General features: G+C 39.7%; 1 protein-coding gene and 1 non-coding gene across 3 annotated transcripts in view; one reads left to right on the top strand and one right to left on the bottom strand.

The window, feature by feature from the left end:
- Positions 1-4,757: 4,757 nt before the first annotated feature.
- On the bottom strand, positions 4,758-4,829 carry trnap-ugg. Its single transcript has one exon. It is a non-coding gene; the product is annotated as a tRNA-Pro (tRNA).
- A 373-nt stretch (positions 4,830-5,202) lies between these two features.
- sept2 (septin 2) overlaps positions 5,203-14,387 on the top strand; it is a gene marked incomplete at its 3' end in the record, with an annotated part of 99,233 nt that continues 90,048 nt past the window's right edge. For both annotated transcript variants that reach the window (XM_037682168.1, XM_037682166.1), the window contains 5 exon segments: positions 5,203-5,343; positions 6,075-6,115; positions 11,907-12,021; positions 12,874-12,960; positions 14,027-14,150. In XM_037682168.1, coding sequence (XP_037538096.1) covers positions 6,092-6,115; positions 11,907-12,021; positions 12,874-12,960; positions 14,027-14,150 — 350 coding nt within the window. In that variant the 5' untranslated portion in view covers positions 5,203-5,343; positions 6,075-6,091.

Below are 14,387 nucleotides of genomic sequence, written 5' to 3'. Positions count from 1 at the left end.
GAACAATCACTGTGAAAAAAATCACATGTTGCTGCTGATCTGTTTCAATGTCCTGCTGATCTGTTTCAATGTTGCTGCTGATCTGTTTCAATGTCCTGCTGATCTGTTTCAATGTTGATGTGTTCATGCGTGCTCATCTGCTCACACGGACTCATGTTCATGTTCGTGCTGATGTTTGACATAATGTTTTTATGCTATTAGTGCTTAGTGTATATTTAGTTGATGTTTTTCTTAGTTCATATCTTAGATGTTATTACTGTTTTTCTTTTACATTTTATTGTTGGATGTAACTGGGACCCTGTGTACATAATTTCGCTCCACATGTACCACATAAGGTGCGAATGACAATAAAGAATCACTGACTCTGACTTTAGGTGATGACCTGAGAGACAATGGGTGATATTCCTTTAAGAAATTATTGGGCTTTGTTTTAGCACCCATTTTCTGAGAATTTGCATCATATGCTGTAAACAGACCACATAAAATTTAGTGTGTATTTTAAAGTTAATTCATGCTTGGTCTTTGCTCTCTGTGTGAACCGATGGACACGTTTCAACGTGATTATGTGAAAAGTTCAGATCTGCTCGCAGCCCAAATTTTGTCACTTCAGCTCCAAGCAAAACACTTTAAACCCAGAGAGATTCAAGTCTAATAAGAGTTTCTGACACTTCTCATTGGTCCATTAGGAAACATTTCAGGGGAAAATCCCCCCAGATATTTAATGCTCCGGGAGGATTTCACTAAATCTTTTGCTTATATGACACTTAGGAAAAGTAAAGCAGATTTAATAGCTTTTCCCTGACACATTGATGGAGGAATATGCTTTGGCTTTGTGGCAAATAGCTTCAATCTGAGGGTGAGGGTGGGAAACAGTTTGGGGGGGGGGGGGTCTTCTCTGCTTAGAGCACACTTTCATAAAACCCCATCTAAACCAAATTAATACACAGTTCCTCCAACATGTGAGGATAAAACTGAGGGCCACATGGCTGTATTGGCCCCTGTCAGGCAGCCCGTAAAAAACTGAATCAGCAGTCAGCGGGACACATTTGCAACGAGAGACTCAACATCCTGCAGAGACGAAGAGCTGCTTGAAGTGGAAGGTGCCAGCTAAGCATGCAGCTGCTTATTCAATTAAAGGCCTAGCATTAGCAGGCCTAGCAAAGAATGCATATCGCCCGCCGTCAGTTGACTCAAATCATCTTATATTAGGAAAGGACCAAGTTGGAGCCACTTTGAACAAACCTTTTGACTGTGTACAAATTTATGAGATATTGTGCAGTGTGTAGTGCTCAGAAGATGTGTTTTATATGACTCTCATCTACTACCACTCCAAATTTTAGCTCGGTGTCTGACAAACTGAATGAATCAGTTGTTCTTGTTTTGCCTAATGATGATTAGCTGTGGACCCTCTATTTGTATGTGGCTCCAGAAGTTAATACGTGATTAACATTTTTAGGATTAACTTTCAATTCAGTTTATTTCTATAGCGCCAAGTCACAACAGAAGTCGTCTCAGGGCACTGAACAGAAACATTCACATGGTTGACTGAGGGCTTAGTTTTACTATTATTTTTTTCTTTGGACTGTCGCCCAGCCGGCCTGAGGTTCAGGGCAGCTGAGTGGAGGAAACTGATTTGAAACGTGGTTTTGAACGGGAGAAGAATCATTCGAAACATTATCGGGTCGATGGTGAACTGGGGATTAAGTTGTAGCATTTAGTTTACCTCGGGCTGTCACCCAGCCGGCCTGTGGTTTCTAGCGCTAGTGGCTCTGCTCAGGCTACTATGGGCGCCTGGCTAGTTAATGGTCTTTCAAAGCACAGAGTCTAGCCTCCAGGTCCGACATCCTTTTCTCCAGAACTGACAAATCAGAACATTTGATACATGTACCATTATCTTCAAACGAAGCAGTGTTATAGCTAAACATCTGGCACACAATGCATGTATTGAAACCTGAAGCCATGTTAAGCTAAGGCTAGTGAGAGCCAGCAGATCTCAATACAATGATAAAACCAAAAGTCCTGAAAGATAAAGGCCACGGTGAAATAAGTTTAAGGTTAGGGTGATCAAGCGATGTGGATGCAGGTCTCTCAGCAGTGATACCATCTCATCTTTTGGGTGCGTTGAAAGTTAGCAGCTCACTAGGCCCCTCCACGACCACGAGACTGGGAGTTTCATTAATATCAGTGGTTCATAATGTTTTTTTCTAACAGACAAAGATGACTGATCGACTTTCTCTGCTTTACTAACAGGCTGACTGCAGAAAAGATGAAATGACGTAGAAGTACTCTTCACAAGATGAGGTCACTTTACAGTCTCTGGAGCATGATGCCATAAGAAGCTTATGGAAAAAATAAACATAGTGTACCTTCTGGGGAGCTGCTAGACAACAGAAAGAGTGGATTTACTGAGATATCGTTCAGACTTTTTTATTTTAGCAGAACAGCAACTATCCAGACCTGGGATGGATGGGAGGCAGCAGAGGTGCACCACATTGGCAAACTCAGATAAACTCCTACTGGGTGAAAGCAGAAAAGCATCGAGATTTTTTTAAGCCATCTGATTCTGATAATTATAGGCAAGATGTTTCAGCTCAGAATGTCCTGCATGATGCTCCTCTGAAGGAATTTTGACAAACCAAATTTGGATTATTGTTTCACAGATGATGTGGAGTTTAAAGAAAGAGGAAATGGAGCAAAGTGCAAAGCCACAGAGCTGCTGCACATTAAAAAAAGAAGTAATAACACTTTTTATTTTGAAAGTTAGATCTCTCAAATTTAACTAGAGCTCAAATGGGAACGAATGTCACTGTAGGCACTACTGCGGTGGCCGACAGGTGCAAACACATGAATGATGCAAACTTCAAAACACAAACAAATGCAACAGAAAAATCCTGCAAAAGCACAATTTTGCATCCATCCATCCATTATCTTTACCCGCTTATTCAATTTTGGGTCACGGGGGTCGCCGGTGCCCATGTCCAGCAATTACTGTGCGAGGAGCGGGGTACACCCTGGACGGGTCGCAAGTCCATCACAGGGCCACATAGAGACAAACAACCATTCACTTTCTCACTCGCACCTAGGGACAATTTAGAGTTACCAATCAGCCTAACATGCATGTTTTTGGTCTGTATGAGGAAACCAGAGCACTTGGAGAAAACCCACGCATGCACGGAGAGAACATGCAAACTCCACCCAGAAAGGCCCCTGGACCGGGGTTTGAACCAGGGACCTGCTCGCTGAGAGGCAGCAGGTCTACCAGTTGCGCCACCATGCTGCCACAATTTTGCAATCACAAAAAATAGAAGAAAAGAATACAACCAACAAAGGAAAATGCTTCAAATACCCAAAACAACTGCAAGAAACACTCCTCAGAACAGAGGAGCACCAGACCAGGAGGGGGACTCGACCACCAACATCTGGGACCAGTCCCTTGCACACACATTAATGGGGTGCCCATAAGAACGTTGCAGGGAAGAAAGAAGAACTTCCAGTTGTTTGGGGGCGTTTAGTGTTGTTATTTGCAGCATTGTTCCTTTGCATTTTTCTGTTGAATTTGTTTTTTTTGTGTGTGTGTGTGTCTGTGTGTGTTTTGGAGTTTGCATCATTCATTTTTTTGCAGTGTGCTTGGTTTGGCAAGCCAAAGGTGACACAAACTGTCACATTCACCACGAGTCTGATTATTGTCATGTTAAAAAATTCGTTTTTTTTACATCAAGATGCCGTAAAACAAAAATCCTGCCAAAACGCTGTAACTATCGTACCCACTCACGACTGCACCCTGTATTCACTGGTTAACTGGTCATCATTAACTTCACACAGACTCTCTCACTGGTACATTTTCATCTTTAAATCACTTCTTGGTTTGTTGCCTTCATACATCTCCTCCTACATAAATATAAATATGACTTAAATATGACTTGACATGACACTTTGTCAGTGCAGCTACAGCGTGCGCTCTCAGGACATCATTACCTGCAGTGTTCCCTCAATGAGGACTGAACTTGGAAAATGAACCTTCTCCTACTCTGCTCCTGGAATATCTTACAAAAAGATCTGAAGCTCTCGGGCTTGACCTTTCTAAAGGATATGAAAGAACTGTTAAGTTCATTGCAAAAACCAACGCAGACATGTTCCTGTTTTTTGTATTTTACATCACTTTACAATGTAGCTGTTTTTTATATATCATTTCTTCTATTTACTTTTCGTTTTATATGCTTTTATATGATTGTCTATTATTGTCTGTACCTCATCTGTGCTCTTTGTTTAAAGCAGGCCTCTCTTGTAAATGAGTCCTCGTCCTCGAGGCTCAATGAGACTAACTTGTATAAATAAAGGTTAAATGAATGAATGAAATACTTGATGAAATACTTGTCTTCACTTTTTATGATTTATTTTTGCTATGATTGTGGAGGTGCTTTAAACAGCTAAATAATTTATGCTTATTTGTGACAGCCAATTACTCTTGGACATCTGCAGGAAGAATAGCGATGTCAGGGTCATCATGAAGTGTGGGAGCTGTTCTTCTCATTGTAGCACTGACTGATACCTTACACACACCATGCAGTTCTATGAACTGCAGTTTTGTCAAAGTCCACAAGAGAGTAGTATAGATAAGGACTCAATCATAAGCACATTTTTAGTAACGTAAACATTTTATATAGTAACATTGTAAAGAAACAATGGTTCTGTTCGCATGAGGGGAAACAGTATTTTTACCTCACTAAGAAAAAAATGAAATAGCCGCAAAAAACGCTGGGCTCGTCCGGGATTTGAACCCGGGACCTCTCGCACCCAAAGCGAGAATCATACCCCTAGACCAACGAGCCATATGAAAACAAGATTACCAGTTTTATTTTATAGTTAATTAAGTGGAGCTGTTTATAATCTTTTTACTGTGTATTTATTTTGACAAAAGACAAATAACTAAAAGATAACGCAAAAGAAACTTATACCGTAACGTAGAAGTTCATAAAGTCAGATTTAAAGCAGCACGTCGTGTTTTATTTTTAATTTCACTTCAGTGAAACTTTTTTTTTAGGGCTCGAGATGAGAAACTATTTTTTTTTAATCATCTGGAAACTTTCTTGAACATTAAAGTCAGAGAAAAGCGGACGCCTTCATTGGTTGTGTCGCATCAGTTCAGTAAAAGTGAAACAATAAAGCAGCATTTGTCTTCAGCTAACAGTCTGCCTCCTTCCGGTCGCTGCTGTGGTCTGAAGGAAGCCGCTGCACCGGAATCTGAAGAATTTGACGTGTTTGTCCGCCAAGTTTACTTGTCCTCGACAGCTCGTCTTTCCTCCCCTGTACCTCCATCTACTCCATCTTTTTTCTGCGAACAGAGTAAGTAAACACGACACACTCCATCACTTATTTATCACCGAGCGTCTGGTTGTTGAGTTAACCAGGTCTGTTTAGCTCGCGGAGCTAACATTAGCTGGTTAACATCCTCCAGCCAGCAGAAGCTACCGCGGCTAGTTTATATAGTTAACCATAAGATAACCAGGTTAATGAACTGTGGGTTAATAATAGTCTGGTAAACACGACTAGTCTGTCCTCTTCGTATCCCCAATCGCAGGATAACTAGCTGTAGCTAATTTCTCAGCTAATTCCAGTGCAAACAGTAGCTAGCTAAAAAGGCTCGTTCTAGCTAACAAACCTAAACATGTTTAGATTTATTATTAATGTGCCGAAAAACAACAAGTTAATTTCATCTGCTCATGCACAGAGTTTCGTTTAAATGCTGTTTCAGTTCTTTAAAATTACATGGGTTAGTTTATTAATAAAGCGCAATGGCTCGCATCAGATGTGAACATACATGGAGGGATTATTATTCATTAGGAGCACAGCTATCCTCTAATCTTAACTCTGGTGATGAAGAAAATCCGTTTTTTTCTGTGGTGAGTAAAGGCCTTTCTTTCTGAGCACAAAGCAGACTTCCTGTCTCACAGTCACACAGGCCCATATATGTGACTAAATGAAAAAGTCAAGGGAATCAAACGGGCCTGAAATATTTCAAGATACGTTTTTGTCCCTGGTTGGATGTTTTGTGATGCACACTGTTTTTCTTTCAGGCTAAAGGAGAGGAAACATGTCTCAGGCTGACAAAATGAAGGTAAGAATGAACAAAGCAACTGTCTATATCTCAGATATCTGATGTGATCCGGCATGCTGTTGTACCAGATTCCTGTTCCCTTGACATTGTACCATAGTGGTTGTTCTGAAGTGTAGAGCTGTCAAAGGTTAAAGCAATAATCGCTGTCATAGTGCACAGTTTTCCAATGTTTGTGATTTAAATTTCTTGTACCCACCTTATTCCTAGGCCCCATGGCACCTTGTGTGAATTATGTGCGTGACTTCCGGTGCAGACCAGAACCGAAATTTGTTTATGTGTGAACAGTACGAGCTAATGTAGTTTCTCTGAGCACTGTGGATTTAATTTAGACATGTAGGAACACCATCTGTCAGAGCTCAATCTGGACAATATAATCATACTGCTGCCTACTGCAGACAACCGACGATGGAGGACGAGCTGGAGAAGTGGCTGCAGATTACGTCTACTAGCATATTTAGCTACTTATACTAGCATATTTAGCTACCTATACTAGCATATTTAGCTACCTATACTAGCATATTTAGCTACTTATACTAGCATATTTAGCTACTTCATTGAGGTGTATCAGTATCTACACAGTAATAAAGTCAGTCGTGTTTTGTTAAAAGATGTCGGACACAATCTTATTAACTTTAAATCAGACACAGAGCAGCCAAAGCCTTAAAGTCCTCCATCACTGAGCTTGGGTTAATTGCAGAGAAAATCATAAAACTGAAGATGAACAAATACTGTAATGCTGCTGTTTCCTTCATACACTTGAAATCATACCTGATATTGTCGTCACTGTTTTCAATCCTTCTGAGGATCCAGCGTCTCTTCTCCGGTGGTTTATTGTCCAGACACAAAGTAGGATGCAGGTTTTCCTCCGTCGGCCGTTTGTCAGCAAAGTGAAATGAACAGAGTTTTGGGTGGTCTCTTCAAGTTCACATTTTTCAGCCACGTTCTTCTTAACTCCTCATCTGTAGGTGGGAGATGGAAACTGAACCTCTTTTCACAGGAACACTCTCTTTGTTTTGTGTCCGTGTTCAAAACTCTGTTGTAGCACTGGTTTAGTTTGGTCTGGTTGTTCTGCAGCCGTGAACACAACAGGTACCTGAACTCAGCACGGCTATTTTAGTAAACTTTATGGTTGTTAAATAAATGTAAACAAAACAAAAACAGTGTTTTATCTGCTAAACTGAATGAAAATTACTTTCAAATAAACAGTGGTCCGTGCTCCACTACCATGGTAACCAATGCTCACTGCTACTTCCTGTATCTGACAGGAAGTAGTGCCATAATCATTTATACAGTAGAGCCCCCTGAAATAAGGTGGATATGTGTATTTATGATATTGAAAAAAATCCACTAAATCTTCATCACACACTTACTAAAAGTCTACCACATAATTTCTAAGCAATGAACTAAATCAAAGTCATGTTTTGTTAACTGTTACAAGTAGTTTGTTTACATTCAGTCTCGGTACGCAACGGATACTGAGTTGGTAAAATAATCTCTGTATGTAAACTAATTTAGTGGTAGAACAATGAAATCAGGACACCAGGTTGAAAGAGAGATTGTTAAGTTCTCCTTTTCTCTTCTGAAACGTAACGGTGACTAAAAGCTGTGAGGACGAGGGTCAACAGAAAAGCCACTTTGGAGAGGAAATCAAGCGGTGGGGAGCGTTGAAGCAAAAGTTGGTGCTAAGACCATCTGCAAATGAGCTGTGCCGAGAACGTTCAGACTATAACAGGACAATCTTCATAACTGACTAATAGCTTGCCCAATTTAGTTGTAAACAAACGCAAGGAATATTTGCTGTTTTTACAAAATTCCTGATAAGTTTTGTGTTCCATTAACTTCCAAACAATCATTTGATGATGTAAATTGTGTTAGAAGCACAAAGAATCTGATAAAAGACATTTAAAAGTTGTGTATTTTGACAGAAGTTTTAGCTTTAATATTGACCCGATGCCATTACTCATCCCTGTTAATAATGCAGCAAGGTTATAGTGGCATTCTTTCTGTTCGTTTAGGATTTTTATTTTATTTAACCTTTATTTCCAAAACACCATCAACAATAACAAGCAAATGAAGGATGCAATGAAAACCAACAATAATGCAAAACTCATCAACAGAAATAAAATAATCTAAAACAAACCATTAATAAGCGATAAAACATTTACAAGTGTCTTTAAAAAAAGGATTTCAAACAACTTTTGAAAGTAGAAACTGAAATGACCGCAGTGAGTCCCAATGTTTTCTGCAGCAGATTCCAGTCAGCAAATTCAAAGGACATTAAACCAAAACGAGACTTGGTCCTCGGGATCTTCAAGCGATCAATAACAGTAATTGTTTCTGTTATTTCTGGGCCTTGACAAAAGGATATTTCAGCCTTTTTGAAGTAAGGGCTCTGTGGAAAAATCAAGATGAATCTTACTTTTTTGTCACAATGTGATTGGGATTTAATTTCCTTTAACGAAGGCCGTAGCTCAGTCACATGTTATAGCGAGAATATTTTCATTAGTGTTACGAGCAGATTCTAGATTCTAGACAGAATAAAATCTAGCAGAATATAGATCTAGAACAAGATTCTAGAATTGCTCCGCTCATGGTGGCTGAATGTTAGTGTAGCTCCATTAGGCCCGTCACGATAACAAATTTTGCTGGGCGATTAATTGTCTCTGAAATTATTGCGATAAACGATAATATTGTTTTGAAATTTAACAATAATTATCAAATTTTAGAACAAATGTTGATTTGTTTTGCGTGTAGTACCTTTTATGACCACCTGATGGCAGTACAATACAGTTGGAACCAAAGGATGGATAGTTGAGCGCGTGTCTCTTTAGGAAAAATGGGAGGGAGGGCCCTTGACGTGACATGGGCCGACATGGTGATATGGTGGACGCTCGGTGATTTGAGCTCTTTAGCATAGCATTTGTCACACAAAGCTTTAAATAAAAATAATCAGTAAACAAGTTCTCAGCTTCTTTTTGCAGAGAAAAACAACTTTTTACACGAAGGTACGGGTTTCAACAGTGAATTTTGGAGTTTCGACAAGATGGAGATTTATTCCTGAGGTCGGCCTGTTAGCTTAGCTAGTAGCTTAGCTTCTCATCTTAGTTGTTTTTAACGATCCAAAAACGCGATTTTGGACGGTTAAAATGGATTTTAAAGAGAAAATAGAAAGCGAGGGGTCAATGAAGAGCACCGGAGTTGAGCCTTTTGTCATCCAGTGTCTTCAGTAGAAAGAGAGAGACACGAAGAAACGATAAAGCCGGTAAATGAAAATGAGGTCGATAATTTTCATTCATCATGCGATTAATTGATTTATTGTTTATTGTGACAGGCCTAAGCTTCCATTACATTCATTCTGGGATATTGCTTTTGAAAACTTTTAGTTCATCTTTTTTGGATGATTGTGTAACTAAGTAACTGAAGTATCACAAAAGCACCTACAGTTGAAACAAGATGTTTACATACACTATAAAAAATAGCAGAAACAATTTCTCCCACTGTCTGACATTAAATCGAAGCTTACATACGATTACTTTGCCTTGAACAGTTTGGGAAAGCCCGGGTGATGTCATTGATTTGGAAGCTTTTGATTGGTTAGTTGACAGTATTTGAGTTAATTGAAGGCACACCTCAAACACCGTGCTGCTTTGTACTTCCTGCTCTCTCTTTCTCAGCCGGTCGAAGCAGATGGCCGCTTGTCCCGAGCCTGGTTTTGCTGGAGGTTTCTTCCTTTTAAAAATGAGTTTTTCCTTTCCACTGTCTCCTAGACTGCAATGAAGTGAAGATTCAACGAGTCTGCTGACTTCCTTAGATCATTTTTACTAATTGGCTTTTATAATGTACGTGTGTTTCTGTTCAAAACCCTGAGACAACTTCTGTTGTGACTTGGTGCTTTATAAATAAATTGAATTGAATTGCCTCATGGGAAAATCAAAATAAATCAGCCAAGATATCAGGAAGAAAATTGTTGACCTCCACACTTTTGGTTCATCTTTGGGTACAATTTAAAGATGCCTGAAAGTATCATCCGTTCAAATAACTTACACAAGTATATAAATACCACGAGAATGCCGTGCCATCATGCAGCTCAGGAAGGAGACAAGTTCTGTGCTCCTTAGTTAGATGTGTGTTGGTGTGAAATGTGTGTATCGACTCCCAAAACAAAAGCTGCAGATGTTGAGGAGATGCTGCTGAAGCTGGTCAGAGTCATTACAATGTGGGCAGAAAGGACACTCAGTGAGGAAGAAGAAATGACTCCCAAAACAACCCAACAGTTTATAGCTTGTAAACACACAGAGACAAAGACCTTTAGTTTTGGAGACATGTCCAATGTTCTCAGGAAACTAAAATCAAATTATTCAGCCATAATGACTTGTTTTATTCGGAGGGGAATGAGGGAAGCTTGCACCATCCCAACTGTGAAGTACGGAGGTGGCTGCATCATGTTGTGGAGGTGTTTCGCTTCAAGAGGGACAGGTGCACTTCACGCAACAGATGGTATCTTGAGGACAACAAAGTCAGTGTTTCTGAGAGTTCATCACAGAGACTTGATTTCAGTCCCGTTAGAAAATTTGTGAGAGCGAGGCGGCCTACAAACCTGCCTCAGTTCCACTAGTTCTGTCAGAAGGAACGGGACGTGATCCCAGCAAACTGCAACTTATGGACGGAAACGCTAAACATTTTATCCAAATCAAACTATTTAAAGACGGTGATACTAAATACTAAGAACACAGATGTGCACTTGTTACTTTGAAGAAAGTAATACAATTCTCTGAAAAAACATTATTCAGTCTATTGGTAAATGGCTTCAGACTAAATAGAACAAATTTTGGGAATCCTAAGTGACTTCAAATAGAAAAGGTTTAGTCTGGTTTAATGTCAGTGAGAAATAAATGGTTTTGTATCTTTTTTTAATACAATGCGTGTAAACATTGCGCTGCTGTTGTGTACTTAGTCTATTCAGAGTTTAGATCTTATCACTATTTTTCTTTTACAATTTATACGTTTGTTGGATGTAACTGGGACCCCGTGTACACCATTTCGTTCCACCACATGTACCACATGCGATGCGAATGACAGTAAAGAAACCTTGGCCTTAAACATCTGGCTTCAAAAATATATGTGAGACTTATACAAGATCTTGCAGATGTGCTAAATACTTTGGCTTCAACTTTCAGTGCAGCCTTAAGCCACTTATGGCATAAGTTTAATATTTGTTGGAAAAGGCGTATGGTGTTAAACTGACGGCACTTAAAGTATCAATAATAGCATTAGTAGTTGATAGCTTCAATTTTCAGTTCAAAATGAATTTCAGCAGCGTTGCTATGAAATTATTGTCTGAAGTGCTATAGTTAGCTGCTGTTACCTTGGTTTGTGCTTGCTAGCCATAGACACTTCAGGTGTGTATTAGGAAATTGATGGAGATGTAAAGGTTTATAAAACATTTTCATGAATGTTTGAGCCATTTTAAGACGGCCTCAATCCATTTTGGTCTTTGGACCAGCTGCTGGCTGGCCAGTCCTTTGAAACTTGAACTCTATTTTCCAAATTTAGGTTGTACAAAGAGCTATCTACATCAGCTAATTGATCAGTTGTTCATAACCTTTTCTAGTGAGCTTGTTTTTCAAATGGCCAAAATGGCCCTTAACCGTGACAGTTACAATCTGACATGTCTCGCAGCACATATGATTTAAAGATGCATCCTAATTCCCTAAAAAGACGAAAGTCTTCCATGTTGTTTTCTTGAAGCTCACAACAGTCTTGTTTTTCTCCTCTTGCCGTTTGTCCACAGCAGGGACAGTTCACCAACCCTGAGACGCCAGGTTATGTTGGGTTCGCCAACCTTCCCAATCAGGTTCACCGCAAGTCTGTGAAGAAAGGTTTTGAGTTCACCCTCATGGTTGTTGGTGAGTGTGTCATCACCTTCTGACGGCCATTTTGTGTTCTGCTCTGGATTTATTTCAGTTCTGAAAGCTTTTTTTTTTTAATTCTTAAAAAAAAAAACGACCTTGCATCTCATTGATGAGGTTCAAACTAGACATAAAGAGAGTAAACTCTGAATTCTGAATGCAAATATTTTTTTCCCATTGTATCAAATGATGGTGGGACGTTGCTTGTTCAAATCTTCAGAAGTCGCATCAAGTTGCTCAGATGGTGCTAGCAGCAGCTTTAGCCACTGATGCGTGACTGTGTGAACCTCGGTACTTGTGGGAGGGGGTGGAAGCTACACTGCTCATCCTTCTGCTTTAAAATAAACTAGAGAAGAATGTAGGCCGTGTGCCTCCAGGGACTGATTCACACAGAGGACAGCGAGGCCTCCTGGTTTTTCTGCTGCGAGAAAACTCCCTCAGTCTGTTTAGACCCCCGGCTCACAAGTAAATAAGGCTTTTGCTCTATTATTAGCTCGTAGCTTTTTCTGTTTGAGGAGCAAAAGCATTAATGCAATAAACAATTCTCAACCACCTCTTTAGTTTTTTTAAGGCAGGTGATGGGAGACAAAAACACAGACTGTGACAGGAAATTCCTGCACTAAAACTGCATTCCAGCTAATCTGTTCTCACATTGTACCATAAAACGAGCAAAATAAGTTGAAGTGTACAACATTCCCTTGTGTCTGACGTGAGGTCTTGTGTGGTGCTGTTTCTCATGCTGTTTTGATTCATTTTACCACCAGCTACTTTAGGCCCTGATCCTTTTTTCATTGCCAGCCAACAGTTTAGAGCCTTATGGACTGAAACTGTTCTGATTGTTGTGTAAAGGTGAATCTGGACTGGGAAAATCCACTTTGATCAACAGCCTCTTCCTGACTGACCTTTACCCGGAGCGAGTCATCCCTGGGGCAGCAGGTACGACACACTCATCCGTCCAGTTAGGTGGTTTGTTTGTAACATTTTCTAGTTTGAGCTCATTTAAAATTGCTTTAGCAACTTAAGACTCTATTTCACTAGAGTGCAAGTAGTTGGTGGAAGAAGTTCCCTAAATGTCTCACAACTTTCGTAGGGTTCTCTTAAGTCACAGAGGTGCACAGCCTTGTCGTTTAAACACGTGAAATACATTTGTGCAACAGCTTTTCGTTCAAAATAGTCACCTGGCCGTCATAGGTGTCTCCACCGTGTCTCAGGGCCCCAGAGCTGATAATCAGTGAGATGGAGGAGGACTCGCTGTGGCAACCCCTGAAAATGGAAAAGACAAAAGAAAAAGAGGGAGCTCTGGTGGACAATGTCTGCGACTGTAGTCCAGGTCTAAAAAACACGCTTCTAAAAAGCAATAATAATTATAAAGAACTTTTCAAATCTGCCTTTCTTAATGTCTAAAGTGGACTTGAGCAGATTAAATCATAAACAAGGGGGCTGTTGCTAGGTGGACGGAGGTGGACCAAAAAATACAATAAAATCTCCAATTATGATTTTTTTTTCTGTTGCAAAAAGTAATTTTTAATAGATTTTCCATTAAAAATGTATTGAAAATGAAATGCATATGTAATCTTTAGTTTCACCCCGCAGGTGGAGGAGGGAAAAAAGTGAATATTTTCAGTTGTGACTTCCAGAAAGACAGGAGGGATTCTCTGAAAGTCTGTCTCTAGGCTTGTGCTTAAAATAACGACATCTGCTTCGGTGTGCGCTTCAAAAAGACACAAATATGGACAAATTACTGCTAATGTGCACGGTCAAGAATGCAAATCTGTGAGCTCTGCACACAGAAATGTTATTTTCAAAAACTGAATGCTCAAAATGTGAGCTCATGACTTGATTGTCAGAATTCTGACTGCAGCAGAAAATTCAAGTAGTTTTTTGTAATTTTGAAGGATTTTTCCAGCAACTTGTTTCCCATCAGCTGCAGCTCAGTGAGATGGGGCTTTTAGTGAAAGAGATCGACTGACTGTGTGTCCTCTTACTGATGTACCTTTGATAGAGAAGATCGAGAGGACGGTTCAGATTGAAGCATCAACCGTAGAAATCGAGGAGAGAGGAGTGAAGCTTCGCCTCACGGTTGTAGATACGCCAGGATATGGAGACGCCATCAACAGCCAAGACTGGTAGGAAATTATTTTAAGGTTCAATAATAAGCAGATAAAGTACATGTGAAATTAAAGTGATTCATTTTTAAATCCTGTTACTGTTAATATTAACCAAGTGTGTGAAGATGATTTCTATCAGAAGTTATAAGGAGATTATTGTGTGACTGTTTATGAAGCATTCACTCTATTGTGATCCATTTTCCTTGAGTGTGTTTTTTTGGTGTGATTCTTGTGCCACAAATCATAAATCAAAAC

Source organism: Nematolebias whitei, chromosome 9 (genome assembly GCF_014905685.2).
Source record: "Nematolebias whitei isolate Nwh7 chromosome 9, NemWhi1, whole genome shotgun sequence".
In the NCBI taxonomy this organism is placed as follows: Eukaryota; Metazoa; Chordata; class Actinopteri; order Cyprinodontiformes; family Rivulidae; genus Nematolebias; species Nematolebias whitei.
This window is presented reverse-complemented; position numbering and strand designations above follow the sequence as displayed.